Here is a 15,582-nt window from a genome sequence, read left to right as displayed (position 1 = left end):
TCCATATTTGTCAAGCCCCACAAATCGGCAGACTTATTTAGGCCAAGCTAAAAAATCATTTTCTTAAATGGGCTTCAAAAATCGTAATCCAGCCCTATCAAATCACGGGTTAGGTCAGGCAGGTCCAACGGGCCTAGCCCATATTGACGGTTCTATCGCCAAGTTTATAATAGGGGTGTTTTCAACACTGCTATCAGTTTTTTATTAAGAGTCACATGTCATACAAGAGTTTGAGACTATTTATTATGTCATGTTGCAAGATCTGGAGTGTATCTAAGTTTAGTTAATCAAGAAAAAATATGTTTTTAAGGTGTCAATAGTTCGGTGATGAAACAAATAATTTACGCCAAATTTAAGAGTCTTTTCAATACTTTCTTTTTATTATAAATTCATCATTCAAATTATAAATATGTGACATTATGTAACAACAAAAATCATACGTTATGAAATAATAGCCAGCATTCCTACCGTAATGTGTAATAGTGAAGAAAAGAAAATTACAGCAATTAATTTCTGAAACCGTACAAAGTCCCAAATCCTATTTTTTTTGTTGATTCATTCATTGATTTGTGAAGGTGGAAGAAGATAATGCGATTGTTTCAGTACTTGAGTCAATGGAAATCCAAAGCCAAGGACGGAATTCAACAATCACTTCTTATCGCCAAATTCCTCTGCTTATTACATGTCACAAACAACTACGTTTTCTCTCCAGTAATGGTACGTATTTCTCCATTTTATCTGCAATTTTTCCGGTCAGAAATTAGGTTTTGCGGATAGTTTTTTGAATTTTTGTACTGTTTTAGGTGTACGGTCCGAGCATGTTGCCCACCCTGAATCTTACCGGTGACGTTTTGCTGGTTGAACATTTGTCGCCGTTGTTGGATAAGTTGGGACCCGGAGATGTAATCCTTGTTCGGTCACCTGATAACCCTAGAAAGACTGTAACTAAACGAATTATTGGTATGGAGGGTGATACTGTCACTTTTCTAGCTGACCCTTCAAGAAGTGACCGATATATTAGCTTAAAGGTGTGCTCTTTTCTTCTGTGTAATTTTGGCCTTTTTCGATTCTTGGATTGATTTTTGATAGTTGTTAAGTGAGAAACCATATCTCAAACAATGTGTTCCATTTGTTGGCTAAGTATATGACCATATGTGTGCTCTATAGTATAGCATGAGTTATTGCTGTAATGAAGAAGTCATAGGAAGGCTTAAAGAAGAATGTGCTAGGATTAAACCCTTTAGAGATAGGGTGAGTCAGGAGCTTTTAAACAAAAATGTCCTGGGATTTAGCCCCTGTAGAGATAGTGGCGAGTCAGGAGTTCTAGACAAATATGTGCTAGGATTAGCTCCTTAAGAGATAGGGGCGAGTTAGGAGCTTTTACACGAAAATGTGCTAGGATTAGCACCTTTAGAGATAGGGGCGAGTCAGGAGCTTTTAAACAAAAATGTGCTGGGATTAGCCCTCTAGAGATAGGGGTGAGCCAGGAGCTTACTGCGGGTATTTATGACTATGGTGGCTACACGTGACAGGTGAATAACATGATTCTCGAGGAGTTACATGGCTGTCAAGCCAATTCTTCTAAGACTTGTGGCTGCTTAATTTCTATTGTTGATGATTTTCTATTAACTATAGTCCAGTTTTGTCATTGGTCTGTGGATTCACTGTTTTTATCTTCCTAGTGCTCTCTTTCTTTTCTCTTTCCTTATAGATGCAAACCTCTTTGTTCTTCATTAGATTTCAACTTAGTTAGAGATAACAGACAGTTACTAGTTTCTGCAGTGAATGCTTTAAATTCTTGGAGTCTCTTTACTTATTTAAGCAAATGAGAGAAAAAGTTGTATCTTTTAATCTTTGGACTTCCTAGTTTTCCACCCTTTCATAGAAACCACACATAGGATAAAACAAAAGGTCACATTAGATGGTTTGGCCTATATAGACCTACAAATTTGTTTGCCAGTGGTTCGGACTCTAGGATGATTAATGTTAAAAGATAACATTGGTAGATATAAAATCCAGTGGAGTGAAGTTGTTTCAAAACACCAACTATTTGTCCAAAGCTAGTTAAGAAGATAATTTAATGGAAGCACTGGATCCTAACTAGTTTAGCATTGAGGCATAGTTGTTGTAAAGAGAACCGCATATGACCAAAAACATCCACCAATTGCTTGGGAAGTACTCTAATTTTTATTAATATATGGTGTGCAAAAAGGTGCCCCGTCACGTGCTGAGTAATGGATCTTACTGTCTTCTTTAGTATTTGTAATTGCCAGGACCTAGGATAGTGTGGTGTCAATTCTCTTAAGAAACCTGAATTTGGGCTCTGAACACAATGTTAGGCATGCCACCAAGCTTCCTTATGCTTACCCACTTAGGTTTTCTCTCTCATTGCTGTTTCCAGGCTCACCTTCAGTTTCTTATATTCAAGGTCCTTTCATTTTGGCAGAGTATGTGAACCTATTTCTTTTGCCACGTTTCATCTCAAAGTAAACGGGAAAATGAGAATTCAATTTTCTTTATTTAATAACCGAGTAAACCCGAAGTGTCAGTAGTGCACAGTTTGAAACTCGGTAGACAATGGGCCTTGCCCTCTAATCGTTATATATAAATGAGGATTTTATTTGAAGCACTTCTCAAAAAAATGCTCTATTTTTTACTTTATTTAGATGTTGTATGCTTCTAGTAGTTTCACTCTGATTTTCTGGAATACCACCTGAAATAACAATTTGAAACTGTCTTGGAATTCTTTCCTGTGATAATAAATATATACAGTTGGAAGAGAAAAAGTTTCTTCATCTTTGAGGTGACATTCCACTGCTTACTATGTGAATGAGGTGATATCTAGTTTTCTCATTCCATAATATCCTGTAGTTTTATTTGTAATGCCCTATATTCTAATAGTTTCTTTGGTTTTTTCCCCTCCTCCTCGTTTATCTTGGTGTGGGGTTATCTAGGTTCCAAAGGGGCATGTTTGGATTCAGGGAGATAACATCTTTGCTTCGAAGGATTCACGGCAACTGGGGCCAATCCCTTGTGGCCTTATCCTGGGAAAAGTGTTGTATAGAGTAAGTTATATTATCTTTACTATCTAAGTGAGACTAAACTTATCTGCATTCTTCTATTTATAAAGGTTCTAAAGCTTGCATTGTTGTGTGTGGGTAAAGTAATAACTTATTGATGTTCTGGGGAATAACCACTTACACAAGATGTACGCCAAAAAATAGAGAATCTTACACAGACTAAAGCGTACATATGTTATTCCTATGAAGAATCAAATAGGCCCTAACTACTTGGCCTAGAAATTGATGATTGGTGTTTTCTTCGAAAGGTTTGCATGAGTTGAATTTTTCCATTTGGTCAATTATCTAGGTCGTACTGTTAATAAAGTCATTCAAATCATAGTAATGAATCCTCAACTTCTGAAATAACTTTACCTCTGGATAGATTAGCATCTGGTGTTTCCCCTTAAAAATTCGGTTTACGACTAGAGAACTCCAGCCTGTTGCTTAGGCAAGTTTATCCAGAACTCTGCTAACTCCAAGTCTCACATGCAGTTGTAGTTTATCTGTCTTTACATATTGAACAAGATAAGAGCTTCCCTATTCTTAACATAACCATTGTCTACTTTGAAGTCTTTAATTTGATTATATGATAGTAGTGTACCTTTACTTGGAACACTTCTTTTTGCAAATTCATCTACTCACACCAACAATATTGATATCGATATATGGTCATTGATGCACAAACATTTGGGGTGTAGTAACCATTTGAAAATCTGGTAGGTAAAACTAGTTAGCTGACCCTTCTTGTTTGCACATGCAGGTGTGGCCGCCAGAGGGCTTTGGCTCGTTATGACAACAAAAACAATGTATTGTATTGAAGATATACAATTGAAATGGGAAATGTGATTTTTTACCAGTCCTCCTTTGATTATTGCCTTCTTTCTAGGAAGAACCAATTCTGAATAATGATTGCTACTAATTCATTTTGGCTAAGTAGTTTTTGAAGTGCTGAAGAGAGTTTGTACATATTCTAAGGAATCAGTTGAAACTTGAAACCATGAATTTGATTTTCTGTACATTTGTAATGTCTATGGTTTAAAATATTTTGATTTAAGGTATGAAATCAAGCAAAAAATTGAGGGACAAAATATTCATGAGAGTAATTATAAGATTAAAGCAAACTTAGCTAACTTGCGAGTACAAAAGTATTAAAGCGCCTATTATATATACTTAAAAGCTATATCATCTAGGTAATGACTAAGATATCAAATATCTTCACAAACATTTATCACATCATAAGAATGTGCCGTTTAACTTGGCCTACATGATGACACAATTTTATGTTAAATATATTATGTTGAATAAGTAGACATGTGTATTGTGTCCTATATATACGTAAGGTTACAACTTACGAGACATATACAACAATCGAGACTAAGTTAAAGATCACGGTTATGTACTAGGAGTAGGGGTGTACATGGTCGGGTTGGTTCAGGTTTTTTAAAATATCAAACCAATCCATTTGTGTTGGATTTTTGAATTTATAAACCAAATCAAACCAATAAAACTCGGGTTTTTTCGGATATTTTTAGGTTTTTCGTTTTTTCGGTAAAGTATTCATACAAACATATAATTACTTGTGCTTCAAATATTTCTTTAGTCCTACCAAAATACAACTATCTAAGTGTTTCTTAAGAAAATAACACAAAATATGATATGATTAATGACATTAAAATATTCAAAATAATAATAATAAAATCGCGTAAAATAAATATTGCAAATTAATAAGTCATAATGAAAATTATCATAATTTAAAAGTACTAAATCAAGCTAAAAGAAGTTTAACAATTATTAGTTACATGACTAAATATTAAAGGAAATTAAAATTAGATTATGTATTTTAATTGTCTTAACCTATGTAAAACTAAAGAACAAATATTCAATATTATTGTCATTCTTAGTGTTGAATTGATTTTCTTTTTGCATTAATATTAATTTGATTTTGATTTAAGCTTTATTATAATTACCAATATTTATGGACTATAATCTTTATTGGGTCATTAAGAATTCTAACTTTCAAACATGAAATAATATATTAAAAGATAAAAACTATGAAAAAGTATAAGAAATATTTAAAAATTATATCAAAGTAAATATTTTTACGTATAAAATAAAATTTTAAAATTATATATATAATGTCGGGTTGATTTATTTTAGTTGAAACCAACCCAATCCAAATATAGTCGGATTTTTTTTCCCAATACCAAATCACTAGTCGGGTTTTTTTTTCGGTTTGACTCAATTTGCGGTTTGATTTGATTTTCGGTTCGGTTTTGTAGTGTAATTCAAATTCCAAAAACATACCCTCTTGGTTATGTTATGGGCTGAAGTATAAGGCCCAACCCAACAAATAAAACTCTATATAAGCGAGCACGGAAGCTAGGGTTTAGAACATTGCCTATGAGAGATCAGAGCGAGCTTATGAAACAATGGCGCTCTAGTTCCGTTGCGGGCATATACTAATCATCAGTCCTTTCTTCATCTCTGCAATTGTACTCCATCGATTGCTTCTGTAGAGAAAGGTCTCACATTTCCTTGTATTTTTTTTCAATTCATTTGTTTTTTTTTACTACGGTCGATCCAAATGAGTTCCTTCTTATGTGTGGGAATTCAATTTCACTCGGCCTATATGCATATTAGGGCAGTCTCAAGGTTCTGCACGTTCCTTCATCGTGCTTAATCTTCATCGTGTTTTAGTTCATGGATTCTGCCCTACATTTTACCTTTAGATTTTAAACAGTCAATTGGGAATTTCTTAGTGCCTAATCAGATTAGGTTCATCAGAAGTAATTAAAGTTTATCAATATTTCGATAATCTGTTAACTGTTTCACTCTAATTTTTTGTTTTGGCTGCATAAATATTAACTAAACTCTTCTAATTAGACTGTTTTTGTTAATTTGAAGCTACCAAATATGAAATAAAAACTTGTGGCCATTTATAAGTAATAATATAGAAATCTTCTCAATGTGTTTTAAAGTATTTTTACGTTTATGAGCTTAGCCAATCGTAAAAGTTTGGTTTTTCTGATTTCTAGAAAAATGTTCTTAATGAACCAAAACAAACAAAGAAGGATTTGTATTCAAAGTTTTCTAATGGTTGACTAATCAACCCAAATTCTTAATTACACGCCGTCCAATTTTCTTAATTACTCCCCCGTCTCATTTTATGTGGTATTTTTTGGATTTTGAGATTTAAATAAGTCTGATTTTGATCGTAAATTTTTTTATAGATTTTTTAAATATTTTGAAATATCAATTGTTATGACTTATAATATTTTTATGTAGTTTATAAATATATAAATTTTATTTCAAAAAAATTGAAGATTTCATGCACAAATTTCAGTTAAAATTTGAACTGTTTGATTTTCGAAAAATGAAAATTGCTGATGTTTTATTGCTTGATTTTGAAACTTTTAACTTATCACTTGTGGCTAATAAATTATTATTGTTCATGTGCTCTATTCAAGCCATTCTCACATTTCTAGAGTCCCTTCGAAAATAAAAATAAAAACAGTTTTACTAGCACTAAAAATTCTTCAAAAAGAAGAATTAAATCTAAAAGCTAACTTGTAAATTATCATTGAACACAAAGTATACACTAGCATGACAATGAAGAAAGTACCACAATTCTAAATGGATAACAAAAAGCCCAAATAAAGGACAAAGAAAGAAGTTAACAACATGAAAGATGATCTGTTAGGCACACAAATTTTATAATATAAACAACCTACAATAATGCACACAGGACTACTTCCATGACTCATAATAACAAATCCAGAATAATACATGACCTATAACACATGTTGTTCAAACTCTTCAAAACAAGTACGTAAAGTTGATCCTTGAAAAGCAATAAATTTCTTGAAGAATCCGAACAATGTTTACCTATAACTTTTTCAAGATTAAGTGAGCACCACATTGAGGTTGAAGAGTAACCACATAAGTAGGTGCATGAGTATAAGATGGAGAAAGCTCAAATTCAAAACGTTGAAGGATCATAGCTAAGGCAATCTTTGTTTCCATCATAGCAAAATTATTGCCAATGCAAATACGAGGACCCCAACTAAAAGGTAAAAAACAAAGTTTATCCTTTGTTGCTTTTGCAATTCCTTGAGAAAATCTATCTGGCTTGAATTCTTTAACATCAACACCCCATAATTCTTCATTATGATGAATAAATATTGTTGGTATCATCAAGATTACTTCAGGTGGAATATTCATTTTTCCTAGCTTTGTTTCTTGATTTGCTTTTCTTAGGAAATATGGTGCTGGTGGATATAACCTTAGTACCTCATTCAGAATCATAGTAACCTGTTTATATTAATAAAAACAATTGAAGCAAATGTTAGATTTCAATTGTACATGTTCAAATTTGGCTATAAACTTTTGTCCATTTGTCCTAATTTATGTGATACTTTAGTCGGTCTCCAAGAAACGACACATTTTCATATTTGGTTAATAGTTAAGGGATGACATTATCAATTTTTACTCATGTTGGGTCATGCTTATTTGACAAAAAGTTTACGTGTACTATTCTATTTTTTAAAAAATCATTAATTTAAGGACAGTTTTGAGTTTTTTCATATTTCTTAAATTTCGTATATAGTCAAACTAAATCACATATGTAAATCTTGATCTTATTTATTCTTCAACCACTCCTAACCTCAGAAAGAGATATTCGTTTCAAATTGATTGTCCTATTTTTCTTATTAGTCTCTTTAAAAAAGAGTATCTTTATCTTTTTTTGACAATTCTTTAATTTCAAAATTTCACATGACATGTTTAAGACTACAAGATTAAAGAGTATTTTGGTATATTTAACATATCTTTAATTTAAGATGACAAAATTCGTAAGTATTCCTTACTTTCTTAAATTCTATATCAAGTCAAAACAAAACAAACAAATTGAAACGAATACAGTATATAAAAGGAATTAAAGATAGAAATAAAAGCTCTAAGGCTAATTATTGTTATACTCACAATTTTGAGACGATTTAACCCTTCAAAATCTGGATTATTGTTGTGGAAGACTTGTTGAACTTCTTCTCTAGCTCTAGTTTGCCAATTTTGGTGCACACTTAATAAAACCATAGTCCAAACTAATAAATTTGAAGAGGTCTCTTGGCCAGCAAAATAAAATACTTTGCATTCTTCTATTACTTCATCAGTTGTCATACCAAATTTGCTCCCATTTTGTTGAATTTCCTTCATATTGGACTTTAATAAAATGCCTAACAAATCCTCTTGAGTTTCTCCCAAATTCATGGATCTGTCTCTTTTGTTGACAATCTTCCTTAATGTATCTTTGAGTTCATTGTCAATGCCTTTCATTCTTCTATTTCTTCTTGTTGGTAAAAACCTGTTGAAATTATCACAATAACTTAATATAATAATACTGACAATCAGATCATCTAAAATATAACTACATGTAACAGACCATGTCATATACATTAACTCAACCAATGACTATTCACCATTTCATAACAAATAATGTGCGACTTGAAAGACACGATCCCTCCTAGATATGTTTATTCACCATTTTGCGTTGGATATATTGAGAAACTTGTTGTAATAGATTAACTGTCTTTTACATGACCAACAAGGATTGTGGTGGAGTGGTAAGTACTCCTTCACCCTTAACCAGAGGTCTGAAGTCTCCTTTGTTAGAGAGCACTTTACCCCAATGTGAGACTTTAATTCCAATGTGAATCCGGATGGAATTGGACTCCAATGTGGATACCGAACACCAGATGGAAAAAACTGTCTTTTACTTGAGTTATCTTTCAAGCTATTAAAGTTTAGACACACAAATATTAGATAACTCTATCCATTAGCGCCTAAATAGACATGATGAAATTAAATCACCAAGTGTTTTTGTTTCTACTGGGATTTAAACCTAAGACCACTAAACCACACACCTTTGGATATACGTACAATATTTTAAGCTATATATACCATTTATGCGTATAAATTTTTTTTTATACTATCAGATCATCCTTACCTATATTTCATATAATAGATAATTTATCTTATTCTTGAGATTACAAATCATAGACTTACTTGTAGATATCCTCTGAGTGAGGTGATAGGGTGATAAAATAGGTAATTAACATGCATATATTATTATTAGTATAAAAATTATTTACACCATTAATATATACTAAATTTGTACCTCCATCCAGGAATATAAACAGATTGGAAAGCTTGACGTGTGAGTTCAGCTAATTCTTTTTGAAGTTGAAATATTTTCATCCCTTCTTGATAGCTACTTCCAAATGCTGTTCTTGAAATCACATCACTTGTTAAATCTTCAAAATATGGATGTACATCCAATTCACATGATTTATTCTTATTGCAAATTAGAATTTCCCACTTGTTCATCATATCCTCACAACTTTTGTGCATTGCTGGCACCATACACTATACAATTTCAAGAGGAAAAAAAATGTTATAAGATTTATTCCAATCGAAACATACGATATAGACAGATTCAAGATTTAAATCATTAAATACGTAGTAGAGAAGTGTGCATAGTATTATATTACTTCATATAATAAAATGTTACTATGATTTATTCCAATCGAAATGTACTATAAATACAGAATCAAGATTTAAATAAGTAAATACATAGTAAATGTTTTAATATTAAAATAGTTAATAGTATTATATTACTTTATATATATTATGTTAGTGGTATAAACATAAGATAGTGGCCATAATTTTTTTTCTAAAGCACTATTCAAGGATGATCTAAAGTTGTCGTATTTCTTATCATTCTTCACCCATAATTTGCTACATTATTTATCCACTATCATTATCACATGTTCTTATTAATTTATTAATCTATTACCATGTTATTTATTCAATGAAAGAAGAGAATTATTATTAAAGAGTGTTATTTTGTTGAATGAATGTGTTTTTAGTGGTGAAGTTTTGGACTCAACAATTAATCTAAAAGTATTTTTGAGTCAAACGGTTATATCTGCTTGGATCGAGGAGACAAGTCATGAGATTATTACTGCTAGTTGAATTAGTGAAAATTTTACTAGAATCTCTTTAAAAGCGAGCGAAATATTCACTTTTCAACTTGACTATTGTTATTTATTTATTTAAATTAATTTTACTTGAATTTCCACCAACAACTAATACCCTTTACCTTCAATTTCTCGGCGTAGAACGCAGTGTTAAGAATTTTCCTGTGCTTGGCCATTTCTGGTCCTCATAACTTGAGATGCCACTCACAAGAAGTTGTACCAATGGAGTAGGTTTTGGTTTTTTGAAAATGTTGTTGTTCATTACTATTTCCTTTATTAATTCTGGTTCCATTACGAAAATTCTAGGCTCTGGACCTATCCATGTGAAGCAATTGTTACCTGCAGTAACGAAGTCATAATTTTCATCAAGAAGATTTAAATTGATCCACTTTAACAATATTAGTGCTACTTAATTAATGAATAAACATAATTCTAGCAATTTTTTTGTTTTTCTTAAAGGTTGACAATTCAAAATTAGATTATAAATTGACTATGATCAAATAATGTAGAGCTAATTATGATAACATGAGAGGAAAGTTTGGATGCAAAATATGTAATTCAACTTGCTATTCATAACTAAAATTAGTAGAAAAGAGGCTTGAACTATTTCTCTTACATCCTAAATTTGGTGCTGACATCTTCTCCTTAATCATCACTTTATTGGTTCGAATCAGCTTATACGCATCTTAATAAATTTCATAAAATATCTATCTTCTATCAGCACAAATACCGACCGAAAGAAATCACCTACTAATATTTTTTGTCACTATAAAAGATTAAATCTGAGACCTTATATTTCTTATCACACCTCATTGATCACTAAATCATACACTATTAAGATTTAAGACAAAGTATGCCTTTATTACATATAGTTATTATATAGGAGTAATAACTACTTTCTCTTCTAGTTTACAAATATATTTTAGTCCCTTATTTTCTTCATTTTAATTTTTTAGAAAATAAAATATTTTTCAGTGTGGGCATCTTGTGCATGCATGGTAGTTCCAAAAGGTTCAATCTATTTTTGTATTTTTTTTTATGACGATAAAATTTAAGCAATTCTATTTTTGCAAATAACAAGTCAAATAAAACAATATTTAATTAATAAAAGATATTTCAATGTCAGTACATAAAACTTAAATTCGAAGTTTAAAAAAACCACAAGTCAGACATTTTACGGATCTTAATAAAAAAAGGAATAAGCAAAGACATCTGTAAATTCAAATAATCTTGTGGCATACGTCAAAAAACGATCATGAGTTTGAACCCTAACTATTTAAAAAACACAAATAAAATGGACCACAAACAAATATGGTCGATGATTGGATGTATTTATAGGACCACATATATATAAAAATTAAAAGATCTCATTTCCTACCGGGAAACACGCACAAATAACAAATTATATATTCCATTTATATAAAATTGATAATAAGCTATACTCCCGAAAGTTCCCTATTTTCATTACACAATTATTATTTAATTCTCCCTCTAATTTATACATGTTTTTTTTCTCGAGCAAATAAAATTATTATCACTATTCGCGTTGCATAGAAACGCTTTCTGCCAAGGATTATTTCATAAATCATACACAACACAACTCTATGGTTAAAAAAGGAGAAACCTCATCCACTGCACCATATTCTTTGATGGTATAATAAGCTACTTATTATTATAACATGCTAAAAGAGTAAATGATAGTAATTCATCGCATTAATTAAAAAATAAAAGAGTGCATTTTTTTATTAGGTAATAAAAGGGTAAAACATAAGAAAAAATTGTTATTTTTCTTATTGATGCTAATTAAAAAGAAAATAAATATTGTAGAATTAATGTAATATAGATCTTAAACTTGAAGGAAAGTAAATATTCTGCAATTATCATAGAATATTTTAGAGTTGAAAGAAAATAAATATTCTGCAATTAATATAGATCTCTAAATATATTTTACAACAAGTTGGTCCTTTGTTTTTTTTCCTCCTCATTTTAAAAATATAACTAGCTTCATATTTGGTATAATTTTTTTGCATATTAGCCAACCAGCTATCTTGAACTTAATGATGCACACAAATTGATCATTTTCCATGCTCAAGTTGGTACTAATTGTAAGAATCACCTTAATCATTGCATACATCCCATTTGAATCTTGATATATATGATTTTCACTTCCTTATTTTTTTCTAAAATAAAGGATTTATACATAAGTATTTTAATATATACATTGAGAGTGTAAATACAAAGATTTCTTTTTCACTGTAGTATAACATGTTACAATATGTTATTATACTAGGTTAGTTACCATTTTTATCATGCAATCAATTATGGATTTACCTCTAACTAGTGTTGAGAATTACAAGTCTCGTGTGTACAAATTCTAGGTGATTTATTTTATCTATCCAAATTTTGGTGAACAAAGTTACTTGATACGACAGTACGTACCTTATGCTGGTGATATATAGAAAGGTATATACCTGTGTAATAATTAGTTAAAGTGTGCAGAAGTTGACCCGAACACCACGATTATGTAAATCTAGCTAGGCAAAGAGGAAAAAACTCAAAAGGAAAAAATAAAAGAAGGATGGATCTTACCATACTTATTGAGAGTATAGTGATAGAAAGGGAGGACTCTAGTGAGAATGTCATCAGTGAGCTTCATTGGTTTAAGTTTTGCTTCTTTAGTCAACTTAGCCATCTCCTTTGTGTCTCCATATAATGTTCTATAAGGATGTCCATTCAATCCTTGTTTCCTAAAGCACTTTTCTATTTTTCTTGGTCTAATCCACACCCAATTCACCATTCTCCACACCCATATCATGATCACTAACAAAGCTAAAAACAAGATTAGTACAACCATTTTCTTTATGAAGAGAAATGGAGAGGGAAAAGGTTACTAATTGAGAAGGAAAGAATGAGTTTATGTGCCATTTATAAGCCATGTTATATAGAAAAATCATTGGATGTGTAAACGAAGTCTCATATTGATATTTGAAAAGTAATAGAAGCTACATATAAGGTGAGATTCTATTTCTTTTAAGTTATTGGATTCTAATTATAATCTGTACATATTCAAAGAATTTCTTACTAGAAATTCAAAATTAGAACAGAACCATGTTAAGAGTATTTTTAGACTATTTTTAGGGGCGTATCTAGGGGGGAGGGGGGTTCGTGGGTTCACGTGAACCCCTACCCCTCCGAGATTATAAATAAGTCTTATATTTTCTTTTAAAAAAAATGTTAATATAGATGTATGAATTAATTCACACTCAAAGTATCATATAATGCGATGTTGATAATTGGATGTAGCTCTTGAGGTGTGAAATTAAATCTTATATCTATCTTATTTTTTTTCTTTCTAAAATCAAGTAACACCTACCCTAGTGGTTATTGATAGCATTTTGACTTTTTAATTGATATATATTTATTTATTTGCGTTTAATCTTTCAAAATTTTCAGGTCTATCATGTTGGTAATTCTTTTAAAAAAAGTTAGCAATGTAAACTTTTTATATAATTAACCAAAAATGCATATTAAAACTAGTAGTATTGGAGGATATATCATATAATCAATCGTGAAACTATATATATACTATTTGAATAAATTAAAATTAATTTTGGATCTATAATTTCAAAAATTTAACAGATTCAATGTTAAAAATCTAAAGGTCAAACCGATTCAACTTATATCTTAGATTCACCATTTTGTAATAGTGCATCCATCTTTTCAAAATCTTGAATATGCCTCTGACGACTATTTTAATCAATCAATTCGTGTTAGAGCTAAAACAACATACGAAAATTACAATGTGAGACTTTATTTGCACGACAAGAGGAGTTACATGTGTATAAGAAAGGAGGAAGCAATTCAATTAGTGTTTGGTATAAAGGAAAGTGTTTTTCATGAAAAATATTTTGTTGGAAATTAAATAGGTATATTTCTTATTTAGTTTCTAGTATTTGATAAGTAAGCAAAAAAATATTAATATTCCAAAAGTATTTATACAATCTAGCATATACTATGTGAGCAGAATGGGGTGAGAGTGAGGGTTCAGGATTGGGATGTTCAAAGGGTGGGTGAGAAAGAGAAAATGATCAAACTTAAATTGTCCCTTATAAAATTTATTTTTCTACTTAATTATATTAGGGAGATCGTTTTCCTCATTTACGACGAGTTTGTTTTCTTAGAAAACATATTTTAATTAACCAACTAAACATGAGAACCAAACACCTAATAGTGTAGGTGTTAGCTAGCTAGCCTTGTTTTATTACTAGCTTGCACTGTAGTGATTCTGGGAATCTCTTTCACTCTATGGACCACTAATTATAATATTTAGAAAAATTAATGATTTGTATAATTGTAGCTAGCTAACCCTTTATCACAAAATTAATATTAGTAGTTATTAAGTACTAGGTAAGAGTGATTAATCCTAATCTTCTTTAGTAGTACTATCTTAATCTTAACCCTTCTAATTACATTTTGCATCTCTACAATTATAATAATGCTTCATCAATCCCATTTTATATAACGATATTTGATCGGACATCAAATTTATAAAAAGAAAAATCTTAAAATAAAATATTCAATCTATCGACATTTAAACGAGTAGTACTAAATCATGTAAATATTTTATTAGAAAATATGAATTTTAATTTTATATGAAATAGAAATATAATAAACCACAAATCCACAATATTATAGTAGTAGTACTAGTAGTTTTACATCGCACTGTTTTTTGTTGCCTAGTTACATTTTTTCTAATAAACTTTCCTACTTAAATATAATAATTCTTCATTAATTTCCTGTTTTTTCAATCAACTATCAATTAATTTGCATGGTTGTCTTTCAATTACGAGTTCAAGATGATGAGTTTAATAATTTATTTTTTTAAAACATCACATTACAAATTGCAAATCTTCCACATGCGTTTAATTAATTTATTCTTGAATTTTTTCTCTATTAGTTTAGATCTGCTGGTTGTTGAGAGGCATTACAAATGATTTTACAATTATTTTAATAAGTTGACTTGTTATGAATTAAATCTCGTTGCACACACTGTATTATGCTTGTTATTCTCTGTTGTTATACTGTCAGATCATTTAAAAAATAATTATACATATAATTTATAACGCTACTTAAAATAAGTCAAAATACATGACTAATTAAATCTTAGAAAATTATCCAATGAGGAGAAGAGACTATTGAAGAACAGAAAGGCCGATTTTACAATAAGAATGGGATCCCCTACTCATGAGTCATGTCATTTTTATTAGGTTGACTTTCTTTTATATGGGTTCACCATGTGGTCTCTTGTGACATTTATATGGCCCTTCGAGGGATGAACGGTCTTTTTAATATGATATGTGTAGTCTTTATTTTTTGAGATAGTTTTTAGGATTGAGTTAAGCATAAGTGATATATCTTTATATGGTGTCAGAGCTCTTATTCGTGATATTGAAACCCACCCCACCCCCCACCCACCCCCCCGGTAT

At 30.5% G+C, this 15,582-nt stretch overlaps 2 protein-coding genes across 2 annotated transcripts; one reads left to right on the top strand and one right to left on the bottom strand.

The window, feature by feature from the left end:
• Positions 1 to 526: 526 nt before the first annotated feature.
• LOC125839367 (uncharacterized) lies at positions 527 to 4,116 on the top strand. Its single transcript, XM_049518357.1, has 4 exons — positions 527 to 717; positions 804 to 1,028; positions 2,955 to 3,065; positions 3,823 to 4,116. Exons 1-4 carry the CDS (start codon positions 589 to 591, stop codon positions 3,853 to 3,855), a joined length of 498 nt encoding a protein of 165 aa, XP_049374314.1. The 5' UTR covers positions 527 to 588; the 3' UTR covers positions 3,856 to 4,116.
• A 2,831-nt stretch (positions 4,117 to 6,947) lies between these two features.
• LOC125839360 (cytochrome P450 CYP72A219-like) lies at positions 6,948 to 12,992 on the bottom strand. Its single transcript, XM_049518351.1, has 5 exons — positions 12,686 to 12,992; positions 10,219 to 10,435; positions 9,235 to 9,482; positions 8,043 to 8,421; positions 6,948 to 7,373 (listed from the first exon to the last, which is right to left on the bottom strand). The coding sequence occupies exons 2-5, from the start codon at positions 10,270 to 10,272 to the stop codon at positions 6,948 to 6,950; spliced, it is 1,107 nt and encodes a 368-aa protein (XP_049374308.1). The 5' UTR covers positions 10,273 to 10,435; positions 12,686 to 12,992.
• Positions 12,993 to 15,582: the final 2,590 nt, after the last annotated feature.

This window comes from Solanum verrucosum, unplaced genomic scaffold (genome assembly GCF_900185275.1).
Source record: "Solanum verrucosum unplaced genomic scaffold, falcon-dt-bn FXZP01000170.1, whole genome shotgun sequence".
NCBI classification, from domain to species: Eukaryota; Viridiplantae; Streptophyta; class Magnoliopsida; order Solanales; family Solanaceae; genus Solanum; species Solanum verrucosum.
Note: the sequence above shows the minus strand (reverse complement) of the source record. Positions and strands in the feature narration are given on the sequence as shown.